Here is a 16212-nt window from a genome sequence, read left to right as displayed (position 1 = left end):
TTCACCGTGGACAGGTCTCAAGCTCTGGTCCCTACGGCCACAGACTCTTCTACAAACCCCAACACTGCAGCAGACCCCCCACAAAACAGAAAAACATATTCTAAAATGTCATGTTAATTTTATCCTTTTTTGGTGTTTAAAGGAAAACTGACCACAAAACCCTACATTTGTGCCACAAACTTAAAAATACTCTTATATGGCTAAAACAGCTTTGTCTTTAGCAGCCCAGAGCCCTAAACAACCTGGCAAAAAAGCAGAACACTTGCTAAACCCGTTTTGAAATTCTGGTTATGATATATCACCAATCAAACCATTCCTAAGCCTGCTACAGATTATAAAATGACAGCCAAATAATGGTATAAAATTTGGGTTTTAAAGGTTTAGCAGCTTTTTACTTTTACATTCTTCATTTAAATCAGCATCTCGAAACAGCACTCATTCTAAATCTCACTTTCAAATCCCATAAAAACCAATATTATGAATGACAAACTGCACACAGCCACGTTTGCTGCCTTCACAACAGTTCAGAGATTCACCTTTGCAAACCAGGAAACCTCAGTATGAACATTTCTTCCCTGCTTGTTTAACTACTCAAATCAACCCCAAATACTCATGGCTCGCAGGAAAACTGAATATTTATATGAAAATAGTTTTCCTCATCTGACACAGATTAGTCTAACTAAATTAAAATGCCCAACACTTAAAACTCTGGGTTCTGCTATTAGTTCTTGTTCTAAATTCGTCCCACATCACTCAAAACATATCAAATTTGAGAAATACAGCCAGTAGTATTACAGTGTCCCTGAATCTCAGTAAGCCATATTCAAGACGTTTACCTCAAGTTCCCACTTTTCACCCTCACCACATAGTGCTTAATTCATGAAAAACCACCAGCAAGCTGCCCTCTGTTTTACTTTATAAATCTGTGGTTTTCAGTTGCTGTAAGTCATGTCTGAAACACTGTTTTGAGGGGTCAAGCCCAGAGGGCATCTGCAAGAGAGACATTTACACAGAATATTTAATTGCATGGTAACTCAGTCATGGGTGATTACAAGCTTGCAGGCACCCTCAGTAAAGATATTGGCTACTGCCTGGCCACAGAGGTTCAGTGATGCTTCAGCACCAAGTGAGGCTTCTGTGGTCAACAACTCTCTATGGGGTGCTCCTAAAGTTGCATCCCCCTGAATGACAACTTTCTCAGACACATGGTTTGACTTTTGGTGGTGCTATGTGGAGTCAGGAGTTGGACTTGATCCTTATGGGTCCCTTCCACCTCAGGATATTCTATGATTCTGTGACCTCCACTAGGCCTGGAGCCACTGGAGAAAACCTGGACAGGTTCTGAGCTTCCTGGAGAGAAAAATGCAATGAAGAAAAATGCAGAACTAGGGGAACACAAGCTCACTTCATAAAACTCTGAGTCTATTTTCTACTGTGAAGAAACCACCCATCTTCAGAGGAAAGTGTGAATCCTTCCCCAGCTGGAAAGCCAAGGAGATCACGTGTAATATGAATACATTAAGAAAAAAGGCAGAAAAAGAGATAAAAAGTACCTCTGAGTCTGTGAAAAAGTTGTAAAGGAGTACATCATCAAATTCCAAGCCCTTTGCTTCATAAACTGTTAGTACAAGTGCTAAACTGAGTTCCTCAGGTATCTTCTCCTTTGCTGTTTCATTTGCAACTAATACTACCTATAACAAAGCATATTAATAAAAAAGTTTTTTATAACACGTTAAGAAGTCACAGACAGAAGACATACAAATGCGTGGAGATGATGCAAGAGGTTTCCCAAAACCAAACAGCACTTAACAGAGGCATTCCAGCACACTACATAAAGCTGCCCATAGAAGACTGTCAAATGTGTGGTATGAGGGGACAGTTGCAGATCTGGTGTGAGAAAATTTGGAGTTAGAAAAGAATGGGACAAGAATCATCTGATTCAATGAAGAGCAGAAAGAGCCAGAAACACATGAAGAAGAAAGAAACAGAAACCAAACAACTGTTTCAGATTTCCAAAGGCATAATTTGTCAGTAAAATGCAAGGAGTTAAAAAAAAAAAAAAAAGCTGTGGGCAGTCCGTATAAAGCAATTATTTAGTAGCACAGCTGGAACAATCTGCAAAAAGCCGTATACCTAAGAAAAGCAAACCTGATGTGCTCCAAATTCAATAGGCTGTGTTTTCCTTTTGTTGCCCCTCAGCAGAATTGCGAGGTCACTAAAACTGCAGGACTCCAAGACTGTAGGTTTGGGTCCATCAAAGAGACCACAGTCCTTCGGAAGCCGATCAAAAGATTCTGGGAAATAGTACTGAAGCAAATCAACCACTCCAGATGCAAGACTGAGAATACCTACAATAAGCAGAATATAGACTTTAAAGTTCCATCAGACTGTCTCATCCACTCTTGCAAAAACACTTTTAAAAGTTTTTATTAAAATTTTGACCTCAAGAAGTAACAATACAAAAACAAACAGAAGAAAGAAGCTGTAAGGCCTACTTCCTGTTTCTGACGTTTGAGTGGATGCCATTCTTGGGCCTATAAAGATCTGAAAGTGTGCTACAAAGACTTAGCAGCGCCCTCCTCATAAAATGAAGGTCAAACACAAAACTAATATGAAAAGTAGAAGTAGTGCATCAGTCCTGCAAAATCTTGCAATTTGAGGAAAGAAGGTGCGTATGAGTTCATTGAATTACTTTTTGAGAAGTTGCCTTCATATCAAACAGATAAAATATACATTAAGCGTGACTGTTCAAAAAATTACAATTTCAGTGAGGTTCATTTGTGTTTTTCCAGTCATCATATCAAAACACAGAAAAAGCTGATCACTTTATCTCTCCAAAAAAAAAAAAAAAAAAAAAACAACAACCCAACAGCTAGCTGAAGGTGCTTTGAATTGGCCAATAGCAAACCTCAACTGTTAGTGACATCTGATGAGCACAAACAGATAATAGATTTCATACTCTACCTGAATGGGACCTGTAGTTTTGGTACAGCTGATATATTCTTTTCGGTTTCCTAACACGCTGCTTCTTGTCCACGGTGTTTTTGCTTGCATAATGAAACAGCGACCTCAGATCACTAAAACGAAAAGCAACTCCTTTCATTATGCTCTGGGCAGTGTCACCGGTTAGAAACATGGAGTTAGGGTCATTGATGCATTTCATTAGCAGCGCTAGTTCAGCCTGGGTGAAATCCTGAATCTCATCGCCATAAAACTCATGGATGGACCATGGCAGCTCTCCAAGTTTTGAGAGTCTCTGAGATAAGTTATATAGCAAGTCTTCTTCATCAAAGTAGCCTCTCTGAGACCTTATCTGTTGATACAGACAAAAGAGGTGATAGATTTCACTTCTGTCTTCCGTGAAGTTTGGCGACCTCTTCCGGCCTAGTTTTTTGTACTGCTCCTCAGTAAGTTTACCCCCAAAGCAACTCAGTGCCTCAAAAGAGCCTTTCAGAAAAGACTTTATTTCTTTCCAAACAAGCGCAGGATTGTATAAGCTTTTACCCTTTATCATTTTTGGCCAAATTTCATTTGCAAATAAATCGTAAGTCACAAAAATCCGAGGGTCACTCTCCCTAGAGTATACATCAGCAGTTCTTTCTTCATCACCATCTTCTGCTTCAGCATTGCCTTCTTCATCCTCATCTTGCCAATTTGGTATCACCAACTCCTCCTGGGGACTCCAACCCACAATGGTTCTCTTAAGGCTCCCATCTTCATTCCTCGGAAAAAATGGGTCGGGCATGGATGCATCCAGTAACAGCAACAACTGCTTGGAGGTGATGAACAGAGGGAAATTTTCATCTTTAACATCTTGTAGCCTGTGAACATTTGGCTCCAGAGGCTTGAAATGACTGGTTACCTTGGAAGACTTGCTAAGTTCAATGAAATTCTTCTGAACTTCTTGGCACAAAACAGGATTTTTTGTTACAAAGATCTGGTGCAGATGCTCCAACCTGTTTGGTTCTTCTAAATTACCTATTTGGTCTTCTTCATGGTCATCACACGGATTTGTTTCTGTATCAGTTGTGCTCGTAGCAACCTCTTCATCCTCGCTGTCCTGGTCTTGCTCCTCACTTGCCTGCTCCTCGCTTGAATCATCACTGTCCTGTTTTTCTTCACATTCTTCATTCTCTAATCCATCTTTTTCAACATCACTGTACTGTCTCTGTCGCCAAGTTTGTCTCTCCAGCAGAGGACCATTTGCCATGGTGGACTTCTCCCAGTATGAATAAAATTTCTTCCACAGCCTATACAAGCAGCAAGTTGTCTTCCCTGTCCCACTTCGCCCAATTAAAATGATTGGTTCCATGGGCTTTGGATTGAGGTCAATTACTGCATACTCTAATTCTCCAACTCGGAAAGGGTACTCCACTGCAGAATGCACATCATTTATAATGTTGAGTGCCATGTTAGTACTGAAGCTGTGAAATTTCATTATATTGTATTCCATTTCTGCTGCACTGGCTGGAGGGAAATACTCAGGGATAGTATGTTCTTTTGATTTTTCTTTCTCCAGGTCTTCAACATAACAACGCGGAACACGCTTATGTGCTGTCACGCTGTAGTTCTGATGTCCTTCATTTATGCCTTTGAGCTTTTTCCTTAAGATGCAAGATAAGCCACGATTGTAGGACAGGCATATATTGTCTAAAACACGGTTCAGCTTGCAGTGATCAAGAACAATGGCCCAAATTCTGATTATTTCTGTGTAAACTCTTCCAGATTTTTCTGGAAGACTTTTTGTCTGTTCAGTTTCCATAATCTTTTCCGCACTCTCACTGCAACGAGGAGAAAAGTCAATTGCAAGTTCCCATAGCATTCTTGCACCTTTGCCCAGCTTGGCTTCGTAAAGTTGTATATCGGCTTTTAAATGTTTCAGTGGCTTTTGAAGACCCCTAGTCCATTCCCCATTACCAAGCTGCTTAATTGTCATTATAGTTTTGGTTTTCAGATAATGAGGTACATCTTTGCTGCCCAAAGTCTTCAGCGCTTCAGGAGTGCACTCTATTTCCCAAGTCATGCTATCAAATTCCTGCACATATGCCTCCATATCCAGAATCTTCTCTTCCTCTGGTTCTTCCTTCTCTCCATTAGACATGCCGACAGTAAATTCCTGCACTCCCTTCTTTTTCTCCCTGTCATCTCCTTTTCCTTCAGGATAAACTATGCTTCCACAAAGCTGTAAAGATGCACTTTTTCCCTCTTCCAAATTTGTCTGGCCTGAAGATTGTTTTGGTACCACAGAATTATCCTTCCTCAGGGTGTCACCCCATTTCAATTGCTGAATTAGAGTTGCAATTTCCTGCACTAGGCTTTCCTGCAGAGTTAAGGGGTTGTTTGTCTTTTCCATTTCCTGCTTTGCTAACTGATCATTTTTTGTCTTTACAGAAGACAGGGTTTTTACATCATTACGTGCTGTGTTGCCAGATGGTACTTTCAATAAGGACCCAGAAGAAGAGCGTCCTGCATTCTTTGTCTGTGACACGTCAGAAGCTGGAGTAGGCTTAGGTGTTTTAACCAACTGCCCTGCTATATCCTGACGGTACTTCTTCTTCTCTGACACAGCAGTATTCCAGGCAACTAGCAGTGGGTCATTTTTCTTAATTCTGTGCCTCACATCTCTTCCTAATTTGTTCTTTATATTAAAGTTAACATCAAATTTGGCCAATGAATCCATTATTCTCTTTGCCTGCTTCGAAAATCCTCTCTGAAAAATAACATGCATCACTGTATTTCCATTATCATCTTGTATGTTTGGATTAAGATACGGAAAGTCAGAATGTCTTGAAGCAAAGAGATCAAGCAGATAATTCAGGATGTTTATGCCAGTGCCATCTGAAAGCAAGAAGAAAAAGAAAAGAAATTAGCTGCTTATAATGATGCATGGTAGGCCAACAGGTTTTAAATACTTTTTTCCTGCAAAATCGATTTCCTTTCAAAAGATTATTTTTTACATTTCATGTTTTTAAAACAAGCTTGTTTGAAATAGCTCAAAACAGCTTTTCCTCATACTCAGAAGAAATAATACGATGGCAGCAAAGCTTTAAAAATCTCTAGTTCTGCAACTGCTTATGGAGTATCAGCCTATTTCCCTCCTTTTTTAGCCTCCAAGTCATCTTCCACTATCAGCCCTGACAGCTACCAAATAGATGATGGTGACTCTAGTCATCCAGAAAAGCAGCAGCTCTGGTAGGGTCATCGGGCTCACTTTATTACACCATCCAGAAGAAATCTGCAGCAGCTAGTTTTGGGATTGCCCCAGCCCAAGAGCAATATCTTGCACTTGGCCTTGTTGAACCTCATTAGGTTCACATGGGCCCACTTCTCCAGTCTGTCCAGGTCCCTCTGGATGGCTTCCCTCCAGTGTATTGACTGCACTGCTCAGCTTGGTGTCATCCACAAACTTGCTGAGGGTGCACTTGATTCCATCAACTGTGTCACTGATGAAGATGTTAAAGAGCTCCGGTCCCAAGACTGACTCTTGAGGGACATCACTTGTGACTGGCCTCCACCCTGACATAGAACTGTTGATCACAGTTGGACCAGCCAACCAGTTCTTAATCCACCAAACAGTCCATCCTTCAAATCCATACCTCTCCAATTTAGAGAGAAGGATGTGGCAAGGGACTATGTCAAAGGCTGTGCAGAAGTCCAGGCAGATGACATCCATCACCCTTCCCCTGACATCACTCCACCATGGAAGGCCACCAGATTGGTCAGACAAGATCTGCCCTTGGTGAAGCCACGCTGGCTGTCTCGGATCACCTCTTCATTTCATATGTGCATGGTAACCAGGAGGATCTGCTCCATGACCTTCCCAGGCACAGAGGTGAGGCTCACTGGCCTGTAGTTCCCCGAGTCATCCTTTTTCCCTTTCTTAAAAATGGGAGTCATGTTTCCCTTCTTCCAGTCACCAGGGATTTCACCTGACAGCCATGATTTTTCAAGTATGATGAACAATGTCTCAGCGACCACTTCAGACATCTCTCTCAGAACCCTGGGATGCAAATCATCCGGACCCATGGACTTGCATACAATCAGTTTCAGGAGGTCTCAGACTTGTTCCACTGTTTCAGGGGGATGGAATCTGCTCCTCTCCCCCACACCTAGAGGTTCAGGGTCCTGGCAGACATGAGGAGCCAGTGAAAACCAAGGCAAAGCATTTATTGAACACCTCAGCTTTTTCCATGTCTGAGGAAGCCAGTTATCCGTCCTCATTTATCAGAGGGGGAATGCTCTCCTTGGTCTGTCTCCTCCTGCCTACATACCCTTCTTATTTTTCTCATCCCTTGCTAAGTGCAGTTCCACTTGTGCCTTGCCTTTCCTGATCTTATCTCTACTCACACAAACAACATCCCTGTATTCTTCCCAAGCTATATCACCCTGCTTCCACTTCCTGTATCTCTCTCTTTTTCCCTCAGTTTAAGCTGCAGGTCCTTGCTCAGCCAGGCCAGTCACACACCTCCTCTGCTCATTTTCTTCTGCTGGGAGACGCAGAGCTTTTGTGCTTGCAGAAAGGTGTCCTTAAAGAGCTGCCAACTCTGTTCTGCTCCTGTGCCCTTAAGGACAGTTTTCCAGGAGACCACACCCAGAAGTTTCTGGAGCAGCCTGAAGTTTGCTCTCCTGAAGATCAGGGTCCTGACTCTACTTATTGCCAGGCCTGCATTCTGCATTCCTCCACATTACAAACTCCACTACAGCCCAGGCTGCCTCCAGTCTTAAACCTCTCTAATGCTCTCCTCTGTTTTGATGGGCACGAGGTCCAGTAAGGCAGACCTCAAGTCAGTCCATCAAGTACCTAGATCAGGAAGTTATCCTCAACAGACTCCAGTAATCTCCTGAATTGTCTTCCACCTGCCATATCGATATCCCAGCAGATATCTGGGTGCTTGAAATCCCTCATAAGGACAAGAGCCTGCAAGCACAATACCTTCTGCAGTTGAAGAAAGAAGGCCTTGTCAACAGGCTCCCCCATATCAGGCAGCCTGTAGTTGATCCCAACCATTAGATGTCCATTACTAGACCAATCCCTGATTTTAACCCATAAGCTCTCAACCTGGTCATGGCTGTTACTCAGACACAGCTCTCTGCAATCCATCCTCTTCCAAACATAGAGGGCAACTCCCCCTCCTTTCCTACCCTGTCTATCCCTTTCTGAACAGCCTGCAGCCCTCAAATCATAGTATGCAAGTCATGAGATTCATCTCACCACGTTTCTGTGATAGCAAGCAGATCATAATTTTCCAAGCTCTCCCTGTTTATTTCCCATGCTGCATGCATTAGCACAAAGGCACTTCAACTGGGCTTCCTGTCACACCACCCTTCCAGAGGGGCCCTTCCTCAAACCTCTAAAAGAAATCTGAAGTTTCCCCTCACTGCTTCCTAGAGGGACACAAGAAGGTTGCCAACCCCTCATTTGAAACATTATCTCCTCTGAGGAGCACCCAGGAGATCCTACAGGACAGTTTGGAGGGTTTTTCCTTGCAATCTCCTGGTGTGACAGTAAGCCTAAGCCTTCCTCTGTCACAACGCACTCAACTCTCTTCCCCCCACTGGATCTAGTATAAAACCCTGGACTACTCGCTCTGTCCTAGCAAGCCTCATTGCATCCCCTTCCTACCTAGTTTAAAGCACTCTCATGAGCCCTGCTAGCTGCTGGGCTAGGATCCATTTCCCTCTTTGAGTCAAGTGACACCCCCATCTGCAGCCATTAGAGCAGTTGCCAAGTAAATCGCTCCGTGGTTGAAAAACCCAAAGCTCCTGTTGTGACACCAGCCTATCAGCCACTTAATCATTACCTGGGTTTTCCTAGCTTGCTCTGTGTCCCTCGCTGCCCCAGAAGGGATAGAAGTAAATATCAGTTGTGATGCTGCTCCCTCAACCAACGGCCCTGAAGCCCTTCAAAATCCTCTGCCTTTCCTGCAATATCTGCTGTTATTGCCCCGCCTTTGTCTTTGTTTCTTCTTAAGATACTTCATATTTATATCATTTCTATCTAGTACAAATGTTATGGGTTTTCAGAGAGGAGCTTTGCTCTTTAAATCAGCTTGATTAAACAATAACAGTCACAAAAAAATAGAAAGTGATGGAGATGTTACAGCTGCCTCTATCTCATCAATCACTTGACCAACCATTAACTCTCTTCACAGCCCCAGGCACTGCAAATTAAAAGCAGAAAATATTAGCTTAATAAAGGTTTGTCCACATCCTCTGGCCTACAAAATCTGGGGACTGAGATACGATCAAACATCCTGCTCTGCTGCCTCTGCTATCACATGAAAAAGACAACAGAGAAAGTGGTAGTGAGATGGACAGGTAAGAAATGAGATCATGAATCATAGTATCCCAGAATATCTCAAATCTGAAGAGACTCATAAAAATTAACAAGTCCAACTCTAGGCTCCGCAAAGGACCAATCAAAAATCAAACTGTATATCTGAGAGCGCTGTCCAGATATTTCTTGAACTCTGGAAAGTTTGGCATCAAGACCACAGTCCTGAGGAGCACATTCCAGGGCCTGATCACCCTCTGGTGAAGAATGTTTTCCAATATGAACTTTCCCTGACACATCTTCATGCCATTCCCACGAGTCCTGTTACTGTCACCAGAGAGCACAGATGAACACCTGCCCCTCCACTCCCCCTGTGAGGAAGCTGTAGACCACCATCACGTCTTCCCTCGGTCTCTTCTTCTCTGGGCTGAACAAACCAAGGGACTTCAGACACCCCTCATACATCTTCCCCTCTAGGTCCTTCACCATCTTTGTAGTCCTCCTTTGGAGACTTTCTAGTAGTTTTATGTCCTTTAGATATTTTCAACAGTCGCTGTGAAAATGAGTGACACCTTCCTGCTAGAGATGTTTGAGTCCCCAAGACTTAAGCACACAAAAACCTTACCTCTTTTATCCAAACAGATGTGGACTGCAGCATGCAAAGGAGTATCTCCTTGTGCAATGGAGATATTTCGAGGATCTGCACCTTTGGTCAGCAGCAAATACACCAGTTCAAAATAATTCTTTTTCAGACAGATTTGCAGTGGTACTTCAGATGTGGCTCCAATCCCGTCTGGCAGAGCTAGTGACATGGGGTTAAATGTGATAAATCAGATATGCAAACTACAGAAAATGCTCATCAGAGAAACGTACAAACTGACTGCTGAGCAGGCAAAAAGAGTTTTGGAGAAATAAAATCTTCAGAATTTCCTCTGATCTCCAAATAATCTAAGCAGCCAGTCCTCCTGTTGCAAAACGAGGACAGACAGGCCAAGACATATCTTCTTCAAGTCATTCACTGAATGAAACAAGAAACTTCCTTGCAACCCCAGACACTCACAAGGCTGCAACAGGCCTACACGTCCCTAATTTATAGCTAGCATCAAGTTATAAGATGAAGTGAAAAACAACAGCCATTCTAGGAATCAAGCTTATCCAAAACAAGAAAAACAACCACACTCACAGTGACTGAAAGAAGAAAGATACTCAGTCATGTCCTTGAATTCACTGAAGTAGCCAATTACTTGTGACATGACAAGAGACTGAATCCCAAGACTGAATCATATTTTCTATCAGGACAACAGTGGCTCAAGACAGGGGAATTAAAGCCCAAGAAAACTATAAGCAAAGGAACAAGAATCTTTGGTCTTTTACCTCCTAATCCAACTCTGACAGACAAAGTTCATTTGAAAAACATCTTCCATCCTACACAGCCCTAACAGGTTTCAAGTGTAGCAGGCACAGCAAATGTACTGCAACTCAACAAGCTGCAGCACTTATAAAGAACCACAAAAAAAACCTGTGCTTTCATCTTTCTGAAACTGTGGTGCTCCAAACATGCAAAATAAAGTATCCCATCTTTTATAGGAAGTAACATTCTAACTTTTTACCTCCTCTTTCTACCAAACATCTTATGAGGTGGATATGCTCATCCAATCTGTCACACTGCTGGATAATACTGCCAATGTCAACATCTGAAAGATTGCAGGTTTTGAAGAGTCCTCCATCTGATGAGTTTTCCCCATTGGCCTTCCCTGTCAGCAACAGCAAAACTTCATGCCACATTTGCTTCTTCAACAACAGCTTTACAATGCTGTTAGCACAGGCTTGGGAGACATTGCAAACCACCCCTTCTGGAATTTCTGCAAGACAAGCAGGACAAAATAACTCAGAAACAGACAGTAAGATCCATCTCAATGTAAACACATCTCAGAATAATGGGCTCGTTAAACTCAAAGCACAGAACAGCAAAATCCTACATTTGTATCCTTTTGTCTTTATGCTGACAGACAAAGCAGTTTGAAAACTTTCATTCTGTTGAATTTTTGTGTGTATTGCGACAGGTTTTCACTGCAAAAAGCAGCAGTAAAAAGAAGTAAAAGCACTGTCCCAGTAATATAAATTGCATAGACATGGAAATGAAGGATGAGTAAAAGAGCAAAAACTGTATGTTAGTATAAAACATTTTTCACAACAGCAAAGAGGAGAAATGGGAATTCACTGTACCTTTCACAGAAGAAAGCAGTTTCAGAAATCTCTGAAACACATCTTCCTTCAATACATTTTTATGATGTAGCCCATTTTCAAAACTGCAGAACTTGATAAACTGATTGAGGGCATCCAGGAAAGAATCAACTGTAGCTCTTCTTCTATCTTCATCTGCAAAACATCATAGAAATTGAAAATCCAGTCATGTTTTCAGGGCAGGATTGTAATACACTGTGCTTCTATCAGTGGTTTACAGGCAGGTTTACAGACACCCACAGGTTTAAGATACTTGGGTAACAGACAACTGCTGATTTTAAATCGTGTCCTATTAACTGTTTTTAAATGAAAACCAGAAGACTTGGCACGAATTTCATGAAAGTTTCAGAGAATTTAAGTATATCAAAGATCACACAAAAGGACAAAGCAACAGACGAGGTTAGTCACCATTTTAGCAATCAGGATTTACCCCAGGTGTAAAGCACTGCCTTGTTCTCCAGCCTCGTGCTTTGCATTAAGCCTAGAAAACTCTTGGGGGCTGCACATTGCAAAAGATAAATTGACTCCAAAAGACAAGCAAAGCTCCCTGAAATACCAAAGCAGTTACCTCTGTAAGGGCAGTGGTGTAAACTTAACTGAGAACCATTGCACTAAGACCCTCTCCAGGAAAAGAGCAGAAGATCTCTTCAGTAAAGAAAGAACTACGTGAATTTGCTTGCCAAGAGCCCAAAGATGCAACTGCAATGAAATACAAAGATTTCCAGTACACTTTCATGTAATATACACATGAAACCATCAAGGTAGTCAATAAATTTTGCTTCTTTTTCCTAAGTTTGATCTGCCCGTGTAAGTCTTTTGCTCCATCTGTGCCCTGAGATCTGCATAACACAAATAAGTAATGGTTTGCAAAGGGTATGCTTTGAGCTAATATGGTAACACAGCTAATACAGATGTTACCTAGGCTAGCTAGTGACAAGGAAAACATCATCAGGCACCAAATCATCTTAGACTCTACTGAAGAAATGGTACTGAGAAGAGCAAAACCCATGTTTGGGGCTTATTAACCTTCTTTTAAACAGTAGTACTATCACTTGGGAAAGGGAAGCTGCAGGACTTCTCAGATCCAAACAGCCTCCTACAACAGGTTTCTCTGCTGAAGTGTCTGTGACCCCCTTGCAGTCTCCTTCAGAGCTAGAAAACAAGTATCAACCAAGCTGCCATGCTGCAAAGATAGCATCCTCTGCAAATATCCTTCAGTCCTGTGGGTAGACAGTTCCCCATTTCTTGTCCTAACCAGCATTGCTCTGACTGCACTGCAATACGGGCAGCTCAGGCTTATCCCATTTGTTAAGTAAGAGAGGAAATTATGTAAGGGTTAGTCAGTATTGACAGTTTGACCCTGAGGTTTTAATGTACAGTTCGTATGCTTTCTCATTCTGATTTACTGATGTCAAAGTAGAATTCCCTGATATTTGGGCAATCACATTTCACATACCAGTTTCCAGACAGGAAGTTAAAAGAATAGAGCTTATCCTTTCCAGAACTGATGGGCAGTTGTAAGAGTAGACTGAAAACCAGTTTAACATTTCAATTCATGAAAATCCATGTCAGATCAACAACTTCCTGTAAGGCAGCTGGTCTTCCTCAAACTGACCAGAAATAACAGTAATAATTTTTAAAACAAATTGCAGTTTGCTCTTACTCCAAGAGTGTAACTCAATTTTAGGTCCTCCACTTTGGTTATGAGAGGATCTACAATAGTGTGCCCTGCTGCTCTTGTCCCTTATCACATGAAGAGATTTAAAGTTTCCATGCAATATGGGAATTCCAGCTGCACAACATCCACGTGGATCAAGGACAACTAAAATTCTCTGAACACGGAGGATCCCTCACTAGAACATTATTTTGTTTCCAAAATAGGTCAGCATCTTTTCACATATATATTCATCATCTCAGGGCTTTTATTTTTGGTCAATATTTTTTTCTTTATTTCAAGCATTTTAAATATGTCACAGATGTTTTTACCAAACGTTTCATTTGCCAAACACTAAGGTGAAGGTAAATGATCAAAACTGATAAAAGCATCAAAAAGATGCAGTTTCTATGGTGGGAGGGGAGCCTTGAAGCAATCTGTAATTACTTATTGCATGATACAATAAGAACATTAGCTGGACAGCAGACACCTTCAGGCAAGGACAGAATGTTCAACACTGACTCACCAGGGTGACAACTCGCACAGAAAGTTACATAAAATCCACCTACTACCGCCAATTACAAATAAAGTAATTTTGCATCTAAAGGATATAATTTAGAAACAGAAAAAGCACAGAACTCTATACAGCACCTTCCAGTTCTGCAGAGGAAGAAGTGTGTTTCTCAATGTGACTGCTGACTGCTTTGACAGCATCGAAGTTTTTGTTCTTTTTCAAAATATCTATGACGTTCCTTGACCGTGCATCCAGAATGGTAGGATCAACCCCAGAATTCAGAAGCATGAGCACATCTTCTGTTTGACCTACAGCATCACATGAAAAAGTATTAGAGGGGGAACAATTCTCACTGTTCAGGGGTTGTTTTGTTTGCTTGTTTTCACATTTCACAGTTTATAGCATAATTTTTATATATATATAAATATATATAATTTTCTCCAGTGTCTTGAGAACTGTTACATATTACCTCCAAAAGAAACTCAAAGAACTGTTAAAAAAAATCATTATCAACTCCATCTTTGTTATTGTTGAGAAACGGGAGCACTGAAACACCAAGTGACAGGGCCTGCCTCAAGGGCATCCCACCAGTCAGAAGCAGTATGCCAAAAGCCCCTCCTTTATTATGCCCCAATCCCATTCTCCTGTTTTTAGGAGAAGAAATAGTAAGCATCACTGCTTTCAAGAGAAGTCACTTTGTTTTTAAACACTACAGAGAGTTACAGAACAAAGACAATAAATCCAACAGTGACTTGCCACAGTTTTTATGATTATTCTGAAAACACAAGAGTCCTTTGTTTGCAGTAAAAAATGCTGCAAAAGAAGTGGGACTTCTTTGCAGGAAATGAAATTAGTTAGATATAGAGTGCCAGCACCTCATTCATACTAATAAAGAGAGTCAGCAGAATGTCACTGCATTCAATGACCTCAAAGAATGGAGTTATGTTGGTGCTTCTTTCCTGAGGCTGCCCAGTGAGCAGCCTAATACAAGGAAGAAATCCAGGATAAGTTGATGTAAAAGAAACATCACATAAAGCTTGAAGGAAAGCATTTCATTCTTCAACTCTGACAAGGTACATTGCTACTTAGGTTTTAAAGCTTCACCTCATTAAAACAAACAAACAAAACAACAGAGAAACAGAATAGATCATAGCACATTTAGATCTGAAAGGTAAGTAGAAACTGCAGTACTTACTGGAAAGTCATAACCAATCAAATCAAGAAGCAAAAAAAAACTGTCACCAAATCAAGTATACAGACTTACAAGGGAATTACTGAAATGCTTAAATATCAGTTAAAATACTCAGATAACAGGGCTCTCTTGTTTTCTTCCTTGTATGTAGTAATAAACACCAAGGCCTGAAATTTTCTTCCATTTTTCATTTTTCCATATGAAAACAAAACACCACACGAGTAGGAATGAAAGAAAAGAACTGCATTTACTGCGTTTCCGGGAATAGTCACTGGAAGATGCCACAATGTGCAGGAGAGTGCACCCATCTCTGTCTTGCTGGTTAATTCTATCCTTCAAGTCTGGCCTCTGAGACAGCAACCATCTGAAAATATGGTTCTTTTCTGAAATGATAAAAGAAAACACTTGTCATAAATAGTAAATAGATGCAGTAGAAATTGATACTGCTTGTCCCCCCTATGGAATGTAAAGACTGTATGAAAGCTTTGGTCACACATGGGGAGTAAGGGAAGTAAAAAAAATAAGCAAGAGAAATGATGGCATGAGCCAGCTGCATTGCTAGAGACATGACACTACAGTCTCACTGACCCTCACTCAGCATGCATTATTTAGCTGACTCATCAATCTTTAGCACATACAGAAAATGCTGTTCCACACTGAAGTGGCAGGAAGAAATATTTTATTTTTTGTCAGAGTTGGCACACCTAGGATATGAAAGACCCATATCAATCACACTATAGCTCCAAAACTATAGATAGCTCCAAGAAAATATCCATATTAGGCTTTTATTGCTAACAAGCACAGATAATGAAAAAGTTTTAAAAAATATATTAAAAATCACAGGATCATACAATGGCTTGGGTTGGAAAGGACCTCCAGGATCATTAAATTCCAACCCCCCTGCCACAGGCAGGGCTGCCAACTGCTAGATCAAATACTAGATCAGATTGCCCGGGGCCCCATCCAGCCTGGCCTCAAACACCTCCAGGGATGGGGCATTCACAGCCTCTCTGGGCAACCTGTGCCAGCACCACACCACTCTATAAAAAACTTCCCTCTGACATCTAATCTAAATCTCCTCTCCTTTAGTTTAAAACCATTCCCCTTATCCTATCATTATCTACCCTTGTAAAAGCATGATTTCCCTCATGTTTATAAACTCCTTTTAAATATTGGAAGACTGCAATGAGGTCTCCTTGCAGCCTTCTGTTTTCCAGGCTGAACAAGCCCAGTTTTCAGCCAATCTTCATTGGAGAGGTGCTCTAGCCCTTGAATATCTTTGTGGACCTTCTCTGAATCCTCTCCAAAAGCTCCACAACTTTCCTGTTTTACTG

General features: G+C 41.4%; 1 protein-coding gene across 1 annotated transcript in view; it reads right to left on the bottom strand.

Annotated features, from left to right (window-relative positions):
• TRANK1 (tetratricopeptide repeat and ankyrin repeat containing 1) overlaps positions 1-16212 on the bottom strand; it is a 47215-nt gene that overhangs the window by 13889 nt on the left and 17114 nt on the right. The window contains exons 8-15 of the mRNA XM_065753176.1: positions 15130-15261; positions 13824-13994; positions 11501-11653; positions 10885-11136; positions 9900-10076; positions 2965-5838; positions 2149-2348; positions 1554-1691 (exon numbers count right to left, since the gene is read on the bottom strand). Coding sequence (XP_065609248.1) covers positions 1554-1691; positions 2149-2348; positions 2965-5838; positions 9900-10076; positions 10885-11136; positions 11501-11653; positions 13824-13994; positions 15130-15261 — 4097 coding nt within the window. The remainder of the gene's footprint in view (positions 1-1553; positions 1692-2148; positions 2349-2964; positions 5839-9899; positions 10077-10884; positions 11137-11500; positions 11654-13823; positions 13995-15129; positions 15262-16212) is intronic.

This window comes from Cyrtonyx montezumae, unplaced genomic scaffold (assembly GCF_038088225.1).
Source record: "Cyrtonyx montezumae isolate F1298 unplaced genomic scaffold, pur_monq_1.0 scaffold_8, whole genome shotgun sequence".
Taxonomy (NCBI): domain Eukaryota; kingdom Metazoa; phylum Chordata; class Aves; order Galliformes; family Odontophoridae; genus Cyrtonyx; species Cyrtonyx montezumae.
Note: the sequence above shows the minus strand (reverse complement) of the source record. Positions and strands in the feature narration are given on the sequence as shown.